The sequence below is a fragment of the Urocitellus parryii genome, chromosome 4, assembly GCF_045843805.1.
Source record: "Urocitellus parryii isolate mUroPar1 chromosome 4, mUroPar1.hap1, whole genome shotgun sequence".
In the NCBI taxonomy this organism is placed as follows: domain Eukaryota; kingdom Metazoa; phylum Chordata; class Mammalia; order Rodentia; family Sciuridae; genus Urocitellus; species Urocitellus parryii.
The window spans coordinates 31,441,302-31,465,488 of NC_135534.1; the positions used below are offsets into that span (position 1 = coordinate 31,441,302).

At 49.6% G+C, this 24,187-nt stretch overlaps 1 protein-coding gene across 1 annotated transcript in view; it reads left to right on the forward strand.

The window, feature by feature from the left end:
* The window catches only part of Abtb2 (ankyrin repeat and BTB domain containing 2), a 162,554-nt gene that overhangs the window by 116,774 nt on the left and 21,593 nt on the right, over positions 1-24,187 (forward strand). The window contains exons 2-3 of the mRNA XM_026405110.2: positions 3,807-3,953; positions 10,195-10,408. Of these exons, the coding sequence (XP_026260895.1) occupies positions 3,807-3,953; positions 10,195-10,408 (361 nt within the window). The remainder of the gene's footprint in view (positions 1-3,806; positions 3,954-10,194; positions 10,409-24,187) is intronic.

Here is a 24,187-nt window from a genome sequence, read left to right on the forward strand (position 1 = left end):
TTCAAGGGTTAGGCAGCCAGAATGAGAAAAATTGAAGATTATGGTCCTGCTTATCGCTGGGGAGATATGGAGGCTTCACCTTACCAAAAGCACATTGAGTAGAGTGCTGTCCCAACAGAAATGCAGAATTTATAGAAGAACGAGGCAGAGGACAACCCGATCACATGTTCTGTCTGTGCCTGGTGAGTCACTGCACAGTGATGATCCCAGTGTTGCTGGTGGGTCTCCTCGGTGGCAGGAATTGATTTGGGGTCCTTATTAATTAATAGAGGAGTGAAGGGAACACTCCTGCATGCCTGCTTTTCCATCGTGACTAGAACAAATAAATTTTCGTAAGGATTCTACTGAATGAAAGAAAAGGGATGCCTTTTCTCTTGTTTTTGTTTTGGTTTAGGGGTTTTCCTTCGTTTTTTGAAATTCCTGTTCCCAGACATGACCTTGCCCTGGGCCCCTGTGGGAAATGGGAAAAGAAGACACGGAGGCAGTGCGAGAGTGTAAAGGAAGTATTTTATGTGTTTAATAAGAATTGCTGAACAATGAGCTTATGTGGGACCGAGAACAACTTAGGATTGACGCGAAGGAGGCTTTCTTCAGGAGCTGAGCTGGAAGACCAGCTGCAGGGAAAGACGGGAGGAAGAAGAGAGCCTTCCCGCTGTAGTTTCAGGGGAGGCCTCCAGGAGTCCTTTTTCTGCCTTTGCATTTCCTCCCATCAAACCTCAGGCCCAAACAGACTTTCCTCAGGCCCAAATATCCTAGGGGTTGCTAAATTGTAGAAGGACAAGGTGCCCCAAAGGAGGAAGTCATTTCATTTCAGGAGCTCAAGGATGAAGAGATTAGTTTCCAGCCCCATTCAGCTTCTGGTAACCTCTGTAGCCTTGGGCAAGGCACGAAACTGTGTCCTGCCTCAGTTTCCCCATCTGTGAGATGGGGTAATACCTCCTGCGGTCCTGGACATAAAGGTGGTGACATATGCAAACTGCTATTGCAGTACCTGGCACATAAGCAAGCCCTCAGTGAAAGTCAGCTGTGGTCATCCCATACCACGACTGCCCGTCTCTCTCAATAGAATAAGTTACTAGATGTCAGGAGTCTCTTAAAAGCAAAAGGCACACAAAAACATGATGCTATCCGTTGCTATTATTAACGATAGGTTCATAATTACTTTTGCCATGGTATTAAGTGAAAGCCCCTTTGGGTGGGTGAGGACTACGAAAATGGAGACTGGTATTAATGGAGCTGCCAGCTCCTGTTACTGGATCTATTGACATAATATTTCTCTCTGGGAATCCTTTGACAAATCAGCTGAATTTCCTGTCCCCTTGCCCTAAGCACTGTAAATTTGATCCACATGTCTCCAGCGTCGTTTCTATAGTGGAGTAAGGGAGAGGAGGGGAGGAGCCCGCCTGAGCCAGGGCTCTGGCAGCTGTGGGGCGACTGTGGGTTGCAGCTTGGTTGGGATGGCCTTCTCTTTTGTTTTACCAGCTCTTCCTAGTGTGTCTGGTTACTCAGCGGTCAGGGAGAATTGCTGCTTGAGGAACAGGGCCTGGGCAGGCGGTGGGGGAGACCTCTTCACATGCTCTTCCTCCTCCTCCAGGGAAACAAAGCTTTCCCTGGGAAACAACTGCTTTGATGCCATGCTTTGCAGAGTCAGCGTGGCTCGGGTGGCAGGGCTGCTGTCATCTACAAGGGTTGAAGAGAGGCACATGGGGGCAGGCTTCGGTCACTTCAGCGTGAAGGAGGACAGGGAGGCCTGGCTCTGGGGAAGAGCAGATATGTATCAATCCCTGAACCTACAGAATGATGGAGGAAGACACCCCCGGACCTGGGCTAGGGGAAGGCTGCCCTGCATCTAGAGAGAGAGACTTAAGGCTCAGTAGGGGGTGTCCATGGGTGGGAAGGGGCTGTCATCACACAAGACCCACCAGATGGGGTCAGCCAGTGGGGAGCCTGGGTGATGTGTTCATTTGGCTCTGGGCTCGTGGAGTGGGGAGCCGGGGTGAGGGTCAGTTGTTCATGTTCTAGAGTCATCCCGACCTGAATTTGAATCTTCGTTCCACTGCCTACCTGAGCGAGTTTTGGATGCTCTTCCAGTGTCAGTCCTTCGATTTTGAAGACGGAGAATGAATGAGACAGATAAATAAAGCCTGTGTTCCCATATAAAATAAAACAGCACCAGGATAGCCCTCGCTCTGAGCCACGTGCTGGTGCAGGAATTGACAACTGGTACTGTGGACTGGGGCTCTCGATGATGGCCTGAGGCATAGAGAGGCTAAGGAACCTTCCCGAGAGCACCCCACTGGTCAAGTGCCAGCCTAGAACTTCCACTCTGAGGCCCCGTGGTCCTGCTCTGCTGCAGCCCCCGGTGCATCCTGGTCACATCACACGGGCGCAGGACAGGGGGTTCCAACCCAGGCTTGGCCACAGCCCAGGGGCTGTCCAGTTATCTCAAGAAATTTTAGGAGGTTTTTCCCAAAGGTGACTAAATCTCTGTGGGTATTTTTCTTAAGAAAAAAAAAAATGGGGTGGAAGATTGGGACAAAGAAACAGCAGTTACCAGAAGTTGGGAATCCCAGGCTCTGACGGCAGCTGGAATTTCTGTGGCCACATGCTTTAAAGAAGCAACATGTAATTTTAAAACAGGCTGATTGTGTTTTGTAGGTGCTTTCTTTTTTTAAAAAAAATTATTTATTCTAATTAGTTATATATGACAGCAGAATGCAATTCAATTCATATTACACAAATGGAGCGCAATTTTTCATCTCCGGTAGAACACAGAGTCACACCATCCGTGTTTTCATACATGCACTTAGGGTAATGATGTCCGTCTCATTCCACCATCTTTCCTACCCACCTTCCCGCAGCCACATCGATTGTTTATAGCAGCACAATTCACAATAGCTAAAATGTGGATCCAACCTAGATGCCCTTCAGTAGACTGAATGGATAAAGAAACTGTGGCATATATAAACAATGGATTATTACTCAGCATTAAAAGAGAATAAAATCATGGCATTTGCAGGTAAATAGTTGGAGTTGGAGAATATAATGCTAAATAAAGTGAGCCAATTCCCCCCCCCCAAAAAAAAAAAAAAAAAACAAATGCGGGTTGTCTTCTTTTCTGGTGCTTTCTAAGAAGACACACAATGAGTTGGAGAGACTTGCCTGTTGTCACCCCCTGGTATCCATCCTGACAGCTCTGTTCCCTGGCTGTTGAAGTGCTAATGAGAAACGCTAATTGGACTTGGCCAAGGGCTGGGATGAGTCCCCTTCTTGGAGTGGAGAGGGCAGTGTTCCTCTTCAGTGGCGGCTCCCAGCCCCGTGTGGGCTTGAAGAAGAAAGGGGATAACTTGGGGAAGTGAGAGGCCTCCGTGGGTGACACTGGCCTCTGGGTGGGCAGGAGAGCACCTCTGACTCAGCCACCCCTGAGCACCATGGAAACAAAACCGTCTCTGTCATCACACAACACTGAGAGGAGCACAACCCCTGGGACCAGTGGGGCCTGCCGTAGATACTCAGTGAGCGGCCTGGGAGCCTGCTTAGGCCAGGTCCTTGAGCAACTCCAGAAAAGGCTGGTATCCAGCAGGTTAAAGCCACCGCCACGGTGGGCCACTTCTCATTCTGACCCCCATAGTACCAGGCACAGCAAAAAGGCCCATGTCCTCAAGGCTCAGGGAGAGGTGCACCCCTCTGGCCCCGCTGCATCAGAGGAAGGGGATGGGGGCTGAGCCCTGCCATGGCAACCCACGGAGGCCCCAGGAGCTTTCCTGCCTTCCAGAGTGTGACCTCTCCATCTTGCTTCCCCACAGGTGTCCTCTCCCTCCCCGCATACTTCAGTCCCTACAATGGAGGGTCCCTCGGCCACGATGAGCGAGCCGATGCCTATGCTCAGCTGGAGCTCCGGACCCTGGAGCAGTCTCTCCTGGCCACCTGCGTGGGCAGCATCTCGGAGCTGAGTAAGTTGGCCTCGGCATCTGGCTGCACTGCAGAGCAGGGGTCTGAGGGGGGAGGCAAGGAAGGGTCCGCCATCTGGTTCTGGCCACCACCTCGAGACTACATGTGCCCCCCTGAAAGCTAGATCCTTGTAGGCCTGAGGTGGCAGACTAGTGGCCCACGGACATGTAAGACTTGCTCAGCATGTGGACATAACCACACGTAAAATCTGGACTTCTGGTTTCTCTTGAAATCTCTGACGTCCTAGTAGCCTGCTCCCCAGCCCTGCCCGGAGCTAAGCTGCCGTTGGTTGGGTGGCCTGGAGTCTCCCCGCTTTGCAACAGAACTGGCCTTCTTTGTTCATGTCACCTGCCTGACCTAAAAGCCTCCGAATTTACAACCAGTACTGTTTCTGACGGACGCTTCAGTATAGGAAACGGAAGGGGACAGTTGTGTCCCCCTGGCTGAGGGAGGGTGTGGTCCATGACTCCTGCCCCCAGTCTGCCAGCTGCGGCATCTGCCAGGACCCCAGGGTTCTGTGGGACACAGTTGGGAATCCCAGGCTGTATCCTGCGCTCTCCCTCTCCTTACCCCACTTATTTAAGAAGTCAAACTGCATACTCTGCCTCCTTAATTCTCCCTTACCCTGTTGAGACCACCCAGTGGAGGATGGTGACACATCCCAAGGGTCACAGCGTGGGAAACAAAGCTTAATTCTGTCCAGCCTTCCCTGTTTGTGAGGGTTTGTTTTAATTTGTTTTTAGTTTTTTAGTTTTTTGTGGTTTTTTATTTGTTTGTTTGTTTGTTTGTTTTCTAGCCTCTGAACAGTGAAGGACAAGTCTTTCTGTTCTTCCACAATACTGCTTCCTCTATTCTTGCCACATCCCAAGACAGGAAATGAAGGTTCAAGGTCACAGAGGACTTCCAGCTTCCTGTCTCCTGACAGAGCTGGTGCTTGGTGGCCTGGGTCCCCTGCCCTAGAGGGACCCTGAAGGCAGTGGGCTCTGGGGTGAGGCTTGATCTCCACCCTGACGAATGTGTCCTGGATGGTGAGCTGTCCTGGGCCACGCACAGTCTGTGTTCCGATGAGCTCTCCTGCCGAGCACCGTGAGGTCTCTTAGGCCTCCATGCGTGAGAGAGCAGCTTGGGTTCCTCTAGCCACTGAATATTAATTGAGGGTTTAACCTGTGCAAGGCCCAACCTCTGCCCCTGATCTCATTTACTCCTCAGAACAACTCAACCAGGCTTGTCCTGATGGGAGAACTGAGGTCAGAGAAGAAAAGTGCTGTCCCCCCAGTCACAGGGACAGGGATCAGAGCTCTCCTCCCAAGGGGTCTGGCTTTCTTTCTTTCTTTTTTTTTTTTTTAAAGAGAGAGTGAGAGAGGAGAGAGAGAGATAGAGAGGGAGAATTTTTAATATTTATATTTTAGTTCTCGGCGGACACAACATCTTTGTTGGTATGTGGTGCTGAGGATGGAACCCAGGTCGCACGCATGCCAGGCGAGCGCGCTACCGCTTGAGCCACCTCCCCAGCCCCAAGGGGTCTAGCTTTCTGCGTGCTCAGCTGCTTAGGGCTGTAGGCTTCCCAGTTGTGGCCAACAGCCTACATCCAGCATCTGACAGCCAAGGCCAAGATCAGGCTCTGGCACCCATTACAGTCCAAGCCAGGCACATGGGGGATACTCAGAAGCCTCCCCAGGGGGGACTAAGCTCTGTTGACTGTACCTTCTAAAACTATCCTGAGTTCTAGTCTACCCCTTTCACCACCTCTGCTGCTACCAACTCTGCCCAAGCTGAAGCCACTTAAAACATGCATTGGTCTCTGTCACTCATCTGCTCAGTATCTATCCTCTCCCTCGATGGCTTCTCAGCACACTCATTAAAGCCCCAAATCATCACCACAGCCCACGAGCTGATGTATGATCTGGCTTCTTCCCCTGCCACTCTTCTCTCACAACCACACTACAGCCAACCAGCCTGGGTCAAGTGCCCTCCTTGTCCCCAGCCAGCTTTCCACTCTGCCTGCCACATTGTCACCCAAACACCTGGGTCCTTCACTTTTTCAAGCCTCCACCCAAATGGCACTGTATAGTTCAGCTCCCGCCCTCATCCCTCTGCTGCCCTCTGTGGCTTTGGGGTTATGCTGACCACCACTTGACCCACATATTTACTTGTAAATAGCCATTCATCTCTCCTCTCTGACTAGAGCGTCAGCTCCATGAGGACAGAGACTTGTTCTCTTTGGTCCACTGCTTTGTCCCCAGTGCATAGAACAGTCCCTGGCACATCGAACTGCCCCTGAGGATTTATGTGTGTACTGGTGAGCGTGCATTTGTGCACAGGTGTGCTCTAGAAGGAAAGAGTTCTATCCTACCCAACGTCCATCTCCTAAACCCTGGCCAGGCGGGGTGCCCATCCCGGCCCCGCCACGGCTCAGGTCACTGCAGAGCATCTCTTCAGGGACAGGCTATGTCACGCACCATGTTCCCTCTGTCCCTCCCTCTGAAACTGGAAGTTTTACTAACCTGCTGTGGAGGAGGGAGGAGACAGAGGTGGAGGCAGATATTGTAATTTTTCTCTCTGAGACTAAAGAACCTAATGAGGCTAGTGATACTTGGCAACAAGCACCTTGGACCTTCAAGTTTACCCTGGATTTTTACATGCATTAACTCTCTACCCCCTGCCAAGACCAGCCTGCCAGGTAGGTTAAGAGGTTTCATTCTTGTATAAGGTCCGGCTACACCGAGAACTCAGGTCCTAATGTTTGTGCTCTGTCCCTCTGTACCCATGAAAATTTTAAAGGGAAGGAATAAGAAATAAACAAAACGAAGCACTTCTTTTTTAAAGGCGGCCAGATGTTAAAGGCCTTATTTTTGAAGACAGTGCTAAATTCCAGACTCTCTCGCCTGCTGTTTTTATTTGATGGCTCATAATGAGGGTTGGAAAGACCAGAGTGAAACCCATAGCACCTCTCATCAAGTCTTTCATGGTTAACAAGGGCTGAGGGCTTGTTTTTCCCTGCCTGGTGGGTGTTTCTGGGCTTCAGACCAAGGTTTCATTGAGCCTAGGATCAATGGATTCTCAAGTACAAGGAAGCAGCCACCTGTGTTCCAGAAGGAGCCCAGCCCGGCAGGACCAGGGCTTCACAAACTAGCCCTGGGGAAGGGCCAAGGATGACATCCCCGCCATTCCCTTACAGATCGAAACTTAGTAAAGTACCATAAAAATGAATGTCTAGAAAAATGAAATAAGATAGACAAAACTATGACTATGTGAAATGCAAGCCCAATTTTTTCAGATTATTATTAGATATAAAATTACTCTTGTCAAATTGCTATGGGCTTTTTTTTTTTTTTTTTAATTCACTGTCCACTTCTGAAGTTAACTGGTGAACCAATAACAGTCTGGGGACCTGTTCCGATTCACAGACCACTTTCAGTAGCAGGGTACAGCCGTCTGGAGCACACGCATGGGAGGCCAATTCACATACTAGCTGTACAACCGGCACAGATCACCAACCCTCCGTGAGCCTGTTTCCTTCTCTGTGAAATGGAAATGCCTCTCTTCCAAAGTGGTTTTGAGATTAAATGAGAGTTTATGTGTCACACAGCCTAGAAAACAGAAGGTAGCCAAGGAGAAAAATCACCAGGGCAAGCTTCTGTCTTTGGCCGTAAATGGCTACAGAACCGTGTAAGCTTTTAGTCTTAATGTTTGGCATCTAGTCTTTTTGGACTTGGAGAGAGAACCATTCATAGAGGGACTTGGACAGAAGAAGACGGGAACCTCCAGCTCCCGCCACCTTCACGGACCTCCTAAAGCTTTGGGGAAACCTCTCAGTTCCTGGCTTCCCTACTAGGAAATCTTTAGGGACAGCTTCCCTTTCTTTTCCTGCATTCTGGCTAGAAATGTGCTGCCAAAGGGTTCTCCACCAATAACAATAAAACAACAATAAAAATAATTAATGATAATGACTTCTACCTTGTTGAGCCTTTGGAATGATATTTCGACAGCATGTCTCTTTGATGGTATCACAGACTCTTTGATTTCTCCCTCTTGTGGTCCTGTGGTCCTGCCAAATGTTATGACATTTAGACCTGGAGAAACAGGAGCCAGGTTTCAGCTTAGCCTTGCAACTGGCTGTGGGAGGCCAGTGGCCTGCTGGTTGGGATGCCGGTTTCTGCCGCCCAGGAGCCTGAGGGCAGGGCTGGGATCTAGAAAGTCTGGGCTCAGGCTCCTCCCGTCCTGGGAAACGTGGGGCAGTGTTTGGCCACAGGCAGTGGTCCTGGAAGGAAGAGCTCCTCGGGAGGTAACTGTAGAAAGAGGAATAATAGCAACTAATAAATAATGAATAATATTAGTGTTATATTCAACCTCCCCAAGCACTTACTCTGTGCCAAATGCAATGTGAAGTGCTTGACATTTATTATTTCTTTGAATCCTAGAAATTGGCAGAGTAGGTACTATCATTTCCATTTTACCGATGAGGAAGCTGAGGCTCTCACAATTACACTAGGGCACACAACCTGGGAGGAGCAGAGCCCTGATTTGAAGCCACACCTATCTGACTCTGAAATCTAGGCTCTGATCAGTTTTCCTGAGGACTTTCAAACCTGACTAGACATTAGAATCATCGAGAGACCTTTCACAAACTACAGATGCTAGAGTCCTGCCCCAGACCCATACACTCAGTCTCTGGACACAAACTGGGTGTCAGCACCTCACTGCCCCCAGCTGTCGCAGTTCTGGGGTTTACCAGGAGCACCCCAGCAGCTAACTACAACTGCAGGATGAGCAGTGTGGGGAGAGTGGGGACCTGGAGGACTCTGGAGAGAGCTCTAATTCTAGGAGTGTCACTCATACCTGTTTGGAAGCCAGACACCGTCCCTGTGCTTGTCCTGGGAAAATTTGGCAGTAAATAAGCTTAAGTCATGCCTTACCAGAGTTGTCTTTACAAATGAGATGCATGCACAAGGCTTTCTTTGTTCACTCTCCAAACGTTTGCCGAGCACCTAGTGTGCAGGAGACCCTGTGCAGGGCTCCCGGGATACTACAAAGCAGCTCCAGACTCCTAGAGCTGCATAATGAAGATTAATTGGATAAATGAATGGATTGGCTCTGCTGTACATTTAAAGAAACTTCACTTGTCAAATTATAACCTGTTCATGTCTGCCGCCCTAGGGTAAGCCTGTCCCAGGGCTTCCTACAGAAGGGTCTGTGAGGACCCACCATGGGAGGGGGACGTGATGACCCCTAAGGGAAGCCCCCAGAGTTCTCAGGCCTGAGGAGAATGCAGCGGTGCCACTTTTCCAGAACAGAGGTGCCTGCAGGTGTCTGGGGCTATTTCAGCCCATCCTTTCTCAGCATTGTGACCTCAAACAATGATGGGACATTTCCTGTCCAGGGCTGGTGGGATGTTGAAAAGATTCCACTTGGACAGAAGCAACACAGGATATGGGGGCCTGGGACCCCACAGACTCCAATTGGGCAGGTTTCAGTCCAGTTCACAGTGAAGTTCATGGACTTTGGAGTCAAACAGACCTGGATTCAAATATAGACTCTTCTGTTCATTAGCCACTTGACCACAACTAGTTAAACCCCACCTATGCGCCCCTCAGCTTCCCCGTGACCAGGAGAATGCATGGGGCCAGGGAATGTTTATTCATCAAATAAGCCTCAATTTCCTCATCTATAAAATGAGAATAAAACTTGACCCCTGAGCAGCATAAGAATCAAATCATGTTTCTAGGGAACTGCACACTTGGCACATAGTGGCACTTATTGGATGATGGTGGCCATTGGCATTGAGTGATCGAGGTCAAAGTACCTCTCTGCTCTGAAGTCCTGGGACTTTGCACATGACGGCATAGGGGAGAATTTCCACAGAGCTTGTCACTGGCTGTTGGAGGCTGGGAGGAGAGACCCAGGGAAATTCCCTTGGTCAAACAGCTAGGTAAAGGCCCCTGGGGTAGTGGAGAGAGTGGGGATGTTGAAAAAGAAACCACATTAGCATAAATTCCGGAGGAGACCAGCCCAGCCAAGTGTTTAACTAGCTGTTAAGGCAAGACTGGAAATGAAAGGGAAACTAAATTGCTATTGTGCATCTAGGTGACAGTTTCCACCTCCGCCTGTTGACTCTGGGGTAAATAGTAATTATGCAGGAAGGGAAAGGAGCTAGTTCTCTTAGCCACCAGCATCCCTGGGACATGTGGGCTGTGATCTCATTTTGTCTTGGGTTTCTCTCCCTCTCCCCCCCACCCACCCCAGGTGACCTGGTCTCTCGAGCCATGCACCACATGCAGGGGCGCCACCCCTTGTGTCCAGGCACCAGCCCCGCCCGCCAGGCCCGCCAGCCACCGCAGCCCATCACCTGGTCCCCGGATGCCCTCCACACACTCTACTACTTCCTGCGGTGTCCACAGATGGAGTCCATGGAGAATCCCAACCTGGATCCCCCAAGAATGACCCTGAACAATGAACGGTAGGGATCATCCTTGGATGGAGCTCCTAGTAGGATGTGTTTACAAATGTGCATTGACCGACTGACTGGCAGCTGACTGGCAAGGCGAGAAGGGCCCTGGAGCAGGCCACCTGACTGTGAGGAGGTGGCCTGGGAGTTTACAGGGGCTGCCTGGTGTGTAATGGGATTTTTTTTTTTTAACCCAAGGCAGTCACAGCATGGGGTCAGTGAAGCTCAGACCATGGGCTTTAGCCTCAGGGTTATATGTGCCAGCTCTAGTACCCACTAGCTGGGCTCTCTGAAACTCAGTTGCCACTTTAAGAACAAAATATTCTGCCTGGCTTGGTGGCACATGCTTGTAATCTCAGTTAATTGGGAGGCTAAGGCAGGAGGATCACAAGTTCAAGTTTGGGCAACTTACTAAGACTCTGTTTCAAAATAAATTTTAAAACAGGGTGAGGATGCAGCTCAGAGGCATCTGAGGTACTGGGTTCAATCCCCAGTGCCATAAATGAATGAATGAATGAACGAATGAATGAATGAATGAATGAAATAGATAGATAGATAGATAGATAGATAGATAGATAGATAGATAGATAGATGATAGATAGATAGATAGATAGATAGATAGATAGATAGAATGAGATCCTTCTCTCTACTTGAGGATTGGATGAGCTGATGCTTTAAGAAAAATCACCCAGGACAGTGGCTCATTGGTAACTGGCTCTGACATTGGTACCGTCACCTCTTTTGAAGCTGGTCATCATTTTTCTTAGGGATCTTGGGCACATTTTGCTCCATGTGCTCATTTTACAGATGAGAACATTGGGGCCCTGGAATTTCTTTGATCTCCATCAGATTTGTGCCTAAATAGACCCAGCATCCAAGTCTGCTGTCTCCCTGCCAGTGCCGTCTCCACAAGGCCCCGGCCCTTTCCCAGCTGAGGACAGGACCACTAAGAACAAACAGGTCACGTATTGTACAGGGGTGACCCAGGAGGGCCATGTCGGCCTGAGGACAGGACGCCTTTTCCAATTGTTCCACTTAGATGGCTACCTGTTTTAAAATCCTCTCCCTAGAGGATAGGCTTTTTGATAATTTGCCCTGAGTCCTATATGTGCTGGCATGAGTCTCATCTGTAAGCCACTACGTGGCCATTCAAGGCAGGATACAGCCAGGGGCTCGAAGGTTGTGTGCTTGATGGTCCAGGGAGCAGGGATGATAGCACTCGGCTGAGGAAGCCCCGTCTGCATCCATTTCACCACACAGTAGGGCCCAGGCGAGGCCATGTGGAGGAAGGTGGCCTGAGACCTTGCCCCAGATGCCTGTGGTCTTGGAGAGGCACTGTGTGGCATCATCTGCTCCATAGCCAGGCACCTCTCCAATGAACAGAGAATATACAGGGGCCAAGGTCAGTTCCTGCTTCGCGGTTCATCGAAAAAAGCCACTGGAAAAGTGGTGGCCAGCCTGTGGACAGACAGCAACACCAGAAGCTGGGAGTGCAGTGGCCCTGGAGTCAGGTGGCCTGGCCACCAACAACAGCTCTGGCATTCAGGGACCCTGGGGCCTTTAGGCCAGGTTCCAAGCTTCTCCTGTGGTAAGGGAGGCAGGTGGAGGGTTACCCAGAGATGGCAGCATTGATGGAGCTTTACCAGGTGCTAGCACTGTGTGGGGCACTTTTCAGGTATGTACACTACCAGGAAAGTGGTGCACTTCATAGCCCCATTTTACAGATGAGTAAATGGAGGCATAGAGAGACTCAGTAACTGACCAAGGCCACACAGGCCGTGCTCCTCGTACCTCCACCTAACCATCTGTCACTGGGGGACCACAAAGAACTGTGGCCTGGTAAGTGATGTGTGCATGGTATATATTCCCAGTAAATGCTGCCGCACTATTATTACCAGTGTCGTCATGATGCCGTCGTCACTGTGTTTCTCTGGAAGTTGGAAGGTAAATGCAAGGTCGCAGAGGACACTCGAGGCCTGACATAGGCTGAGAGGCTTCAGAAAGATCCAGGCATTCTGAAAGGAGCATCCAGTGGGAGGGGGAGCCAGAGCCCTCTGTGCTCCAGCTGTTTCTGCTTTGAGGCGACAGCCTTGTGGTCAGAGGAGTTGGCAGGGAAGGAGAAGAGGCAAGGCAGACATCTGGGGAGCAGCAGAGGGGACTTGCTTGCTGTTTGATTGGGTTCCCGAGGGTGCTAGGCCCAGATCCGGGCACCCACCCAAGCAAAGGTGGCTGGGAGAAGAGGACAAGAGCTCCTCCAGGCCTGCTGCCCGGGGCTGGGCCTCTTGGCCCTGAGGCCGTGACGTGGCTCTGTCTCTGTGTAGAAGCAGCTTCTGGCTTTCCCCCAGGAGTTCCCAGCCCCAGGGCTCTGACACACAGCATCGGGTTTCTCTGCGGCTTATCTGCATGTGGTGTCACAGCTGAGCTCTGGTGGTAACACACACATGTGTGTTTAGATGCCAAATTATCTAAAGCCACAGTCTGTGGCACAAATCAACTGCTTGCAAAGGTATTTTTCCATGAATCATTTCAGTTGAGTATTAGACTCAAGAGAAAATTGGAACCACCATTAGGGACAAAAGTTCTAATTTTTAAAATTTCAATACTAAATCCCTAAAAATACCTGGGTAATAGTGTCATCAAGCAGCAAGAAAGGAGAGAGACACATGGCTAGAGGTTCAGGAATGAGGGGAGCTGAACCAGTCCTCTGCTTCCAGGGGCGCTGGAGGAGTGACAGCCAGGAAGAGCGGCCATGGTGGTGGGCCACCATCTGACCTGTCCTGCTTAAGCCCCAGCCTGTCCTAGTCCTGCATGGTGACCCTCTGTGGAGGGAGGCCTGGGGCCTGCCAGTGTCCAGGACATAAGCTGGGAGAGCCCAGGCTGGGATGGAGCCTAGCGTCATGACTAGCTGGTGTCACGACTCCAGCTGAAGTAGGCCTGAGGAGGGAACTGCTGTCCCAAGGCCAGCCTTCAAACTGTACCCTACTGCTCCGTAGAACCTCCAGCCAGTCAGTAAAATTGTCAAGGCCCAGGTTCTATGGATAGTTATCAGGAGTTCTCACTGTCACCCAGGAGGTGAGGGGAGATGAGTGAGCAGACTTTCAGAACTGTCCTGGGACACAAAGCGTGCTAAGTATTCACTCCTATGATTTTTAGCTGATTTATGTTAGACAGAGGGAGCCACATAGGCAGTGACCATGTGGCAAGAAGAAACAGGTACCCAGGAGAGGTAACGGGCAGTGTGGCAGAGAATGAAGCTCCAGAGAGCCAGGGCTTTGAGGACCAAAGTGAGGGGAGTTCTGAGCTTACGGCCAAGAAGGTCCCCACTCCCACAGTCCAGCTATTTCTGATGGGTAGGTTTTATTCCTCTTCCCAGAGTGTGAGTCTCCCTGGGAAGGAGGCAGTAGAGGGTCCAGAAGCTCCTTGTCACTGTGTGCCTTGTGCTTGAGGGAGAGCCCCACCAAGACCCACCCAGACACACAGCCCATCACAGTGTGATGTGGCCCTGCACCACCAGGCAGCTTCAGGAGGGACATGAAGCTGCTGTGATACTAATCTTAGTCCCCATTTCCCACAGAGTTCTTTTGCTGGGGCTCTTGGGGCACGCTCAGAAGTTGAGGTTGTGGTCCAGGTAAGATCCTGGGAGAAGATAAATGTATGTCTGGTCCACCTCTCAGCTGCCTTGATCCCTGTCATGCTAGCCCAGAAGTTTCCAGCAAGTATGTGAACAGAGTCTGGAAGCCTTGGAGGCAGTGTAGGTTTCACCCACTCTACCTGAAGCCCCTACCCGTGGCTTCGGAGGCTGCCCAGTGATGGAAGCTTCCACAAGGCCCTTGGGTCGTTGCAGGTGTGCCATCTCCTAGCAGCATGACACTTCAGCTTTTCTTCCTGGGCCTCCATTTTCTCATCAGCAAAATAATGGCTACAGCAGGGTGGCTACTCTGGTTAAATGAGGCAGTACAGCGCCTGACACTTTAGAAAGTGCCGATTAAATGGTGGCCGCCATCTTCCTCCTGTTATTATAATGATCATAAATAAATTTAGATGACCCATTTGGCATTCGGAATAGCCTCTCTCTGCATTTATTTTCAAACTTTTTATTATGGAAAATTTCAAACATACACTGATAAAGTAGTTGTAATAGACACCTGTGTGTCTACTATCACTCACTTTCAACAGTTTTCAACTCACAGATAATCATCTCATTCAGCCATTTCCCAAACCTCAGGTTATTCTGCAATGAATGCTAACATCATATTTAGTTTATAAATATTTTAGTTTGTATTTTTAAAAGATAAAGGTTAAAAATGTAACCATTGTCACACCAGCACAAAATGAACACTAATTGCTTAATAGTATCAACTATCCAGACAGTGGTATCTATGTATGATAGCATATATCCAGAAAGCAAGCACCAGAAATCATGTCCTTTGTAAATAAATATTTCAATATGTTTCACTAAAAGGTCAGAACAATTATCAGACCTCAAATAGAGAATAATTCTTATGAACATCAAATATCCATTCAATGCCCAAATTTTGCTGTATACCTCACTTTAAAATGTGGGTTTTGTTCAAATCAGACCTCTTGTTGGAAAGTTCATCTTTTTTCCACAGATTTGCATTGTCCAATCTGACTAATATCAAGCATCCAGAGATATGTAGCTTTAGTGTGGCAGTTCTTAAAATGTGGTTCTCAGGTGACATCTGGGTCAGTGAGACTACTACTTCCATTCTTCATACCACTACCAAGAGTACTGCTGATATGACCACTACCATTAATAATAATGATTAATGATACAACTAGGAATAGCGTTACCACTATTATAAACACCATGACAACAGCGAGTCACAGCCACCATTAGAGAGCACACATTAAGGACAGACACACTGGAAGCGCTTTACTTATTAACTCATATTTCTCCCTGTACTTCTGTTGACCAGTGGAGAAGGGATAAATGAGAATTTTAAAGACTGGCTTCAGTGTCTGAGTCTGTAGCCTAATGAGGGCAAGAAAAACAAGAGAGAAATAAGAAGTGAGCAAAAGCCACAGCCCATGTAAAGAGGAAGCTCAGCGGCAGGACAGAGCATTAGTAGGTCAGCCCTCGGTCTGCTGGATCCAAATCCCAGCTCAGGGGCTTGTGAGCTATCCAGCCTCCTGCATGTCATTTAGGTCCCAAGCCCCGGTTGTGCCAGCTTCCTCAGGGTGAGGTAGTGTTCATTATTAATGTACGTGAAACACTTAGAACAGTATCTGGCACAGTCTGTCTCTGTGGTCGTCTCGTCACCTTCACCACATTCTGGAGGGTCTTTGGAAAGGCTGGAGTAGTTGAGGGAGGGGGTGTGGAGCAGGCTACCTGGGCCTTGAGGGACAGCTACAAGAGATTCAAATGGGTAGGGTGACTTCAGCAGCAAAAGTCACAGAAGGACTTCTGGTATTTCAAAGCACATGTTTCATGACAGAAATGGATCCACATTTCAGAAACACAAAACTTAGCCAGGTGCATTGATGCACGCCTGTAATCCCAGCAACTCAGGAGACTGAGGCAGGAGGATGGCAAGTTCAAAGCCAGCCTGAGCAACTCAGTGAGACCCTATCTCAAAATAAATAAAAAAGACTGGGGATGTAACTTAGTGGGTTCAGTCCCCAGCACTGCAAAAACAAAACAAACAAAACTTAGTTCTTTCCCTAAGCCAGCACTGATTGTTGTTGAGCAAATGGTTCAAGGTCAGGCTGCAGGTCAGAGGTTTCCAGTGGAGAAGCGCATCCTCACAGCGCTGGGGTCTCAGGGTCAAGTCCAGCCCCTCCTCCTCTGACTCTTGATCTGATTAAGTCAGCCTTAATGTTTTTTCCCCATTAAAGTGGAGATCCAAGCCTGCTTCTTTGGGTGGAACCCCAAGTTCTGGGCAAGCAGCCCCGACACAAGCAAGGCCCCATTGTGAGGACAGGCACCTCTTTGTTCCCTTCCAGATGCACAAGGGGGAGTGCTCCCCTCGAAGAGCTTTTTACATAAATCAGAGGCACCCACCGATAGGCTGTGTGTTCAGTCTAAAGAAGCAGGCTCGTTAATCTTTTGCTCAGCTTGCGAAAGTGTTTTCTTATCAAATAATAGAGATGATGGCAGTGGTGGCTTTATGCTACTGACTTGTGATTCCCCTAAATACCATTTGAAGAAGATTTGCAATGTTAAGCTCTTTTTTCTCTTCCTCTCCCCCTTTCTGTGCATTAAATTTCCATCTGTTTACCCAAAATGGAAGTAAATGAAATAATAGCTATTGGGTGAGTTAAGAACTTGCTTCCATGTATTCCCCAGGCTGGCGTATCCAGTAACTTCCAAAGCGACTTGTTGGTAGTGTACAGTGCACCCAGGGAGCTGTCCCGCCTACCCCAGCTGTTCTCCATCACCTCACCCTCTTGTTTTCTCTCTGAAATTGCCTTTCTTAAGTAATTGTTTACTTGCCTATCCCTCCCCGACCCCTATAATGGAAAGACCACAGATCTGCCTTATTCCTGAGGTCCTCAGCACATAGAATAGTCCCTGGCACACAGTATTTTGTTCAGTTCACAAAATAGGCAGTAGAGACTCATGGTTCAGCTCCTTAAGAGTTAGGCTATAATATGGGGTCCCTGCTCTGTCATTTACTAGTTATGTGACTTTGGGCAAGTTATTTAATTTCCCAAGCTACCATTTCCCCAGCTTGAAACGGAAAATGACTTGACCTACTTCCAAAAGGATTTTGTGGGGATCAGATGAGGTAATACATGAAAAGGGCTTGTCACAGAATAAGCTCCCCATATATGGTAGCTGCTCACATCAGTATCATTACTATTATCATAAACCTATGGAAGGACTAAAATAGCTAAATCTTGTTTAATGCACAAATAATCCAAAAACATTGGTGAATTTAAAAGTTGTATCTACTCAGAATTGCATATTTTCTCTCTCTCTTACTTATATACCTCCTTCCTCGGTCCCTGCCCTTATTTTCACCTTAACTCGGATCAGATAAGTTCCTGGTAGCCCAGGAACCAGGTGAGTGACAGAGAGGATGAGGTAAACCAGATGTCCCCAAGAGATTGGTTTGAACAAAGACTTCTACAAACCCACCACCCAAGGATTTCAAAGAACTAAACAACCTGGATTTTTCTCTGCCATGGGATCAAACACCAAGCACACCAAGTGTCAGGCACTCTCTGTAGTCAATGGTGTATCATGTCGCTGGTGCTCGCGGGTTTGGCCATGCAGCCTATGCATAATGGGCTGCCATTACCAACCTGGGAGTGATATGATCTGGTTATTTTGCACGGACTAGAGGCATCAAGACAAAGCTTTAGGGCCTGTGAAGCACATTATACAGCGTCCTAGCTGATCTGCACCACAGCTCTTAAGGGAAGCTGCTTCCATTCCCATTTACGAATGAGCAGGCTGAGGCCCAGAGGGTCCAATGCATGCCCAAGGTCACAGCAGGGAAGAGGCAGCTGAGCTCAGGCCGGATTTTGGATTGTGCTCATGCAGTGACTTCACACTGTGGTAAATCCTCCCCTCCCAGAAAGCGAGGTCCAGACTCAGGGACTGGGTCTCTCAGTCAGCACTTCCTCTTCCCAGTGTGCCCTGGGCCGCTAGTGCCCAGCAACTTGGGGCCTCTTTCCCATCAGATTTGAGTTTGCTGTCTCTGGGTGGCCAGCTGGGCATCTGCCCAGCATAAGGGAAGGAGCAAGCCAGGGATTTGGAGCAGACAAAGGAAGTGGCGGTGCCAGATAACAGCAGGAAGACAAGATGGGATCCTAGCCGGGGACAAGTGCCCCCAGGGGGCTGCCGGGTGCATACAACTTCCTGTCCCATTGTTGTACCCGCTAGTCCTCACAGAAAAGAGGACTGGGAACTGCCGGGGCCCCAGGCTTCGTGTTGGTTTGGAGTGTTTTTCTAACACAGGCAGGAACAATCCCCTTTGTCCATAGTCCTCCAGGATTCTAAGAGCGCCTTGGTGCAGGGAAATCCCAGCTCTAAAGCGAATTGATTTTGCTTTCTTAAGGCAGCTTCTGAGGCTGAGCTGGAGATTTTTTGGCCCCTGAGGATGGGGGCAGGATGGGAGCTGAGGCCTGTCGGGAGCCAGGCTGGGCTGCTTTCTGGCCTGCTCCTACTTGCCTGCCAAGCAGCTCTTCAGAATTCTCTCCTCCCCCAACACCAGCACCTCTGATAGCTGTGACTCCACACTCCTTACCATTGGTAGGTTTGGAAGGAAACTCTTAAGCCTTCTTAAACTTGGGGTCCAGCTGAAGCTTTGGGGTCCAGCCTGCAGTCCCAGCCAACTTTGGGGCCTGATAAGGCTTTGAGTACAAAAGCTGAAGTTTGGGCAGATTGGTGACATGAACCCAAGGCACAGGTGCTCAATAATGCCTCCTTCTGGTTCTCTGCGGGCCAGGGGGGCGTTTCCTCCACAGGTTGGTATCATGACAGATCCTAGGGTGTTCATTTTGTTTTTATTAAGGGCAGAAAAACCACCATTGACTAGCTAACTAGTCTTGGTCAGTTTTCACTTTTGTGCAATATATTCTAATAATATACCTCCCTTGCAGGGTGGCTGTAAGGATTAGAGATAGTATAGTAAATGGCCTCGTGCTTTCTTGGCATGTACTAGGCCCTCAGCAAATCCCAGCAGTGATGGTGTGCAGCTTAAAAGCCCACGCTGGAGCTTTACCTGAGGCTGCAGTTGGGATGTGCATGCAGAAAATAGAGTCAAGGCCCCACCCTAGGAGCCGGTTCTTTCTCTTTTCGGATACAGACCCATTCCCAGTGCCCCATCTCCATCAACAAAGCCACTATTTGCCTGTTAAGAATTTCTTACATGCATGATCCTTTTCAGCCTTGAGAGCTGCATGCTTTTGCTTTTCCTCAGAAGTTTCCAGAAGCTTTTCATGTAACATGGGTCATCTTTCAGCCTCAGACAGAGGTGCTGTGAGATTACACTCGGCTGAATTTGAACAGTATTACCTTTTCCTAGAGCCTAGACAAAAGATCCCATCCCTGTCCCACAGCCTGGCATTTGAACAGAAAGACCCCCATCCCTGTCCCACTAGATGAGCGAAGCAGGGCGGGTGAACCCTGGGGTTCTCCCAAGGTTGCCTTGTTGGCAGAGGCAAGTGCTCATGGAAGGGAAGTGTATTTGAGCAGGTTAGAGGCCCTCACTTCTCTGGCTTTCAGATAGTGAAAGAGCTGTGGTCTCTGGTCAGTTACCACAGACCCCAAGCAAGGAAGAAGAAAACAAGTCTCTGACAGATGGCAGCCAGGGGGCCCTGTAGGTGAGATGTGACCCATTAGCCAAGAGAGCCACATCCCCAGGAAGTAGAGGAGGCCTGCTGTTACACTGCTCCATCCAGTGTGTGGGACGTGGTGATACCCTGGCCTGCTGGACCAGCCACCCACCCTCTAGGCAGTCATGCTGGGAAGTTGTGGCCTGGGAAATGGGGCAGATGCCCTGCACCTTGCAAGGCTCAGGCACGGCCTTCCCTGCTGCATGGGAAAGGGTAAAGGGGCAGTGGCCCAGTGCACTCCCCACTGGAATGTAGCCCATCTCACCCACCCAGAGACAGTCCCAGCCACCAAGGGAAAGGTGGCTGTCTATCCTCCACCAAGGCCTAAGGGCTCACGGAGATAGCACAACCACATCTACCTTTTTCCTTCCCCAGCAGAATTCCACCCCAACATCCCAGCCACCTTCTCAAAGACTGCCTAGCCCTGAGCTGTCACATGTTCCTGATTGGGAAGCTCTCATGTGAAACAGTTCTCTTTTTATCTGGAAATTATTTTCATTTTATCTGAAGAAAACCTTTTGCCAGGGCTGAGGTTGTAGCTCAGTGGTAGAGCCTTTGCCTAGCATGTGTGAGGGCTGGGTTCCATTCTCAGCACCACATTAAAAAATAAATAAATAAATGAAGGTATTGTATCCATCTACCAATAAAAATATACTTTAAGGGGAAAAAAGAAAAAGAAAAAGAAAATCATTTGCCAATACCCAAGTCTACCCAAGCCTCCAGGAACCAGAGATGAAGTAGTTCCCCCTTCATAAGAGAGCTCTGGAGTAAGAACAGAGCCCTGGGAACATGCTGGCAGCCGAGGATCCGGCCTCCAGGATGGCAAACGTGCCTGGCCTTACTTAGGTATTCAATAATTGAGTTCCTGGTGGGTTCCTGTGCTGAGGGATGGGGAGACACCAGTGAGCAAAATAGCCTCTGCCCTCAGAAAAATTATAGTTCAAAGGAGAAAGCAGACAAAACCCCACAGAAACAAATGAAAGCGTTACAAATTGGGTTAGTACTGTGTGGCGGCAGAGTGCAGAGCTGGAGGAGAGAACAGAGACCTGCAGAGCTGGCTGGGGGGAGGGAGAGGACCACCCGCTGCCTGACGGCAGCATGGGCCAGGCAGAGGGACCTGGGGGCAAAGGGTCTTTAGCCAAGAGACCTAACACAGTGTTGACACAGAAGTTCTACCTCCTGCCTGGTTGTCCTTGTGCTGATGGCCGTAGCCACTCTTCCCTCTGAAGAGTGGTCCATGTTGGGTGACACATTGCAGATCTTCCTCAGTGTGCGATGGGGTACATCCCAATAAACCCACCACAAGTTGCAAATGCTGTAAGTGGAAAGTGCATGTCGTGCTTAATACAAGCCCAACCCACTGAAGATCCTGGCTTAACCCAGCCTACTATAAACAAGCCTGCGGTGGGGCAGAACCATGTCACACAAACCTGTTTTATAAGGAAGGGTTCCAGGTCTAATTTATTGAGTACCATGCTAAAAGTGAAAAAAGAATAGTTGTATGGGTGCACTTTTGCCCCATACAAGTCAAAAGACTAAGTCACATCATCTGAAGTTACTATATGAGGTTACAGTGCCTGAAACTCGTCATCTCTAAGATGATGCAAACCAGGGCCAGATGACTGACCCATGTCAGTGAGTGTACGTCCAGGATCTCAGACTCGAGGCACGCTGCCTGGGTTTATAGCCCAGCGCTGCCACTGGCTAGGTGCGTGATGTGAGGCAAATCTCTTCACCTCTTTAGCCCTCAGTTTCCCCAGATGTAACGTAGGCATTGTGATAATACCAGCTTCACAAAGCAGGTAAGAGGAGTAAATCAGTCAATAGATGTAAAACAGTGCCTGGTGTGCTGTACGAGCTGTACAGTACGTGCTGGTTGTGAGTGGTTTCCTCTTATTCCTACGTACCCCGATTGTGTCACACAGTTGACCTCCATCCCACTGCAGTCAGGCTGCCCTTAAGACATCCAGGGCAACCATGGGACAAAAGCAGGACAATGACTCCCAGCTCATCATGATTCAGGTGGGTTCTAAATGGCTCTCCACATGTATCCCCAGCCAGGTGTGGTGGTGCACACCTGTAGTCTCACTAGTCTCAGCCACTAGCGAGGCTGAGGCAGGAAGATTGCTCAAGCCCAGGAGCCCACAGCCAGCCTGAACATTAGTGAGACCTTGTTCAAAATAAATAAATGACCCTATAGGGTCGGGCATGTGGCAAAGGTAGAATAAGTGCTTGGCATGCACATCAACCCCAACAGTGGGGGGAAAAAAAAAAAAAAAACTAGAAATTATCAAATGCATGTCTGGGCAAGTTTTATCAGGCACCTCTAATCTGTTTCATATGAGTCTTAATAAGAAAAGTATATTTTCCCCCACAGAAAGTCTAAAGCCCCACCTCAAACGGAAGTCACCTGACCACACACACAGTTTCTATCACAGGTCAGCTGCCCAGCAGCCTGACTCGGGCAGGGTGAGACAGGCCTGGGGGTCCGAAGAGAGAAACATGCCCAACGCTGACTCTAAGCTGAGCCAAACCATTCTGGTTTACCCAGCAATTCTAGAAAAATAATTAGTCCAAGATGTGAGCCGGACTAGAATTGCTTCCTTTGTGCTGGGAGTGGAATCTGACTTCGGTGGGACAATGTTGGTTTTATTCTACATGGATGTTTTGGCTTGGTTTTGGGCCACAGTGGCTCTGTGGAAATCTCGGGGAAGCCACGGAGAGGGCCTCAGGGCCAGCACTCCAAGCCAACCCCGACCTTCTCAGAGAAGTCTGTGTTTGTGGAGCCACCGCTTGATTGGGAAAACCGGGCCATCTTTGCAGTACTACTTCCACCTCCAGACCCAGCCCAGACAGCAAGATGGGGAGGGGCGTGGGAGCAGCGTGTTTCACAGGAAGATCTGTGAGAAGCGGGGAGCGTGAGGGGACCTGACCCTGTTCAACCCCGAGCTTGCCTCTGACTCCCACTTAAGGTGGAGCAAAGTTGGCAGAAGAATTTAGGTCTGAGGGGTGGGAAGCTTGGTGGAGGCCCCCTCCCTTGATCATCACTTGTGCCTCTCTGGCTCATGCTTTCCTGGGCTCCTCGGATGCTTTCAGGAGGGGCGGGCCGAACTGAGAGGCTGATGGGGAAATCTCCTGAGGGAGCAAGGCGTGATGTGCCTCCCCTACCTGCAGCCCAGGAAATCAGGCCCGCACCCCAGAGTGGCAGTGCACACAGCCGGAGGGGGCGGGGAGTGAAACCGGGGGTGGCCCTGCTTCCCAAGGCCAAGCTTGGGCCTGGTCTCATGGCCCTTCCCAGCCAACACATGCAGTCTTTGTGCCCAGTTCCTCTAGGGCACAGAGGGGGACTAAGCTGCTGGCTGTGGACACTCAGCACATTAGATTGGGGATAGAGGCACAAGGCATCCTCCTGCCTGGGGCTCAGTTACTTGGCCTCCAGTTACCGGCCTTTGCCCATCTGCCAACCTGACTCTTGCCCCAGGCCCTACCCACCTGAACAGAGCCTGCTTTAAGCTGGAAATCGGAGGCATTTCCTGTTCCATGTTGTTAAGACACTGCTTATAGGACTGTAATCCCAATAAATCATACATTCGTGGAGTAGGCAGGGTTCCCCTCCCCAGCCCCGCCCCAGGCTGCAGGGACCTCTTAAAACCAAGACCTTAAGAAGTGTATTCTCTCTTTTTTTTTTTCTTAAGGGGGAAAATGGGTCCTAGTGAGGGGCCTTAGAAGCCTTCAGATCAATACTGTTGGGCTCATTGACGTGATTCATGTCAAGGGAGAGATGAAGAGAAACCGAACAGTAGTAGTGACACCTGGGTCTCCTGTCTCTGTTTCTTTGCTGCCAAGGCGGAGAGCCGGTGCTGCCAGAGAGCCCGCAGCCCACACTCAGCATAGTGGTTGCATTTGTTTTCTCTGGTTTATGAGCCGGGCTGAGCACTGGTGGGCCGCTCGCAGGCAGGCTTCTGCTGGCTTTACGTGTTTATACTTGCTGTCAGGGAGGAGGCGGGGTGGTTGGCTGGACTGGGAGGGCTGGGGCTGAGGCATTTAATAGAACCAGATTCCTATGGCCTTTGTTGCTGTTGTGTGTTTTCTCTATCAACAGATACTAAACTCGCAGTCATAGTTCAGGTTTGCAGAGAACGACCACGTTCCAATCACTGAGCTCAGCACTTTGCATACATGTATCCCACCATCTTAGGAGGTGGTTTTCTGATTTAGACCCCTTTTGCTCATGAGGCAACTGAGGCTGGGAGAGGGGAGCCAACATGCATGGAGTCACACTGTTTGAGTCATTGGGAATGCCCCAGAGCCCGCGCACTTGAACTCTGCAGAAGGCACAGCTACTTTCATGTGGAATCACTGAAACAAGAGGGGAGGGGTTTTCATCATTGAAAAAGTCTAGAAGCCACTAACTTCACCACTTTCTCAATAGAAAAACAGGCCCGAGGAGAGAAATGATATGCCCAAGTTCAATTGTATTGA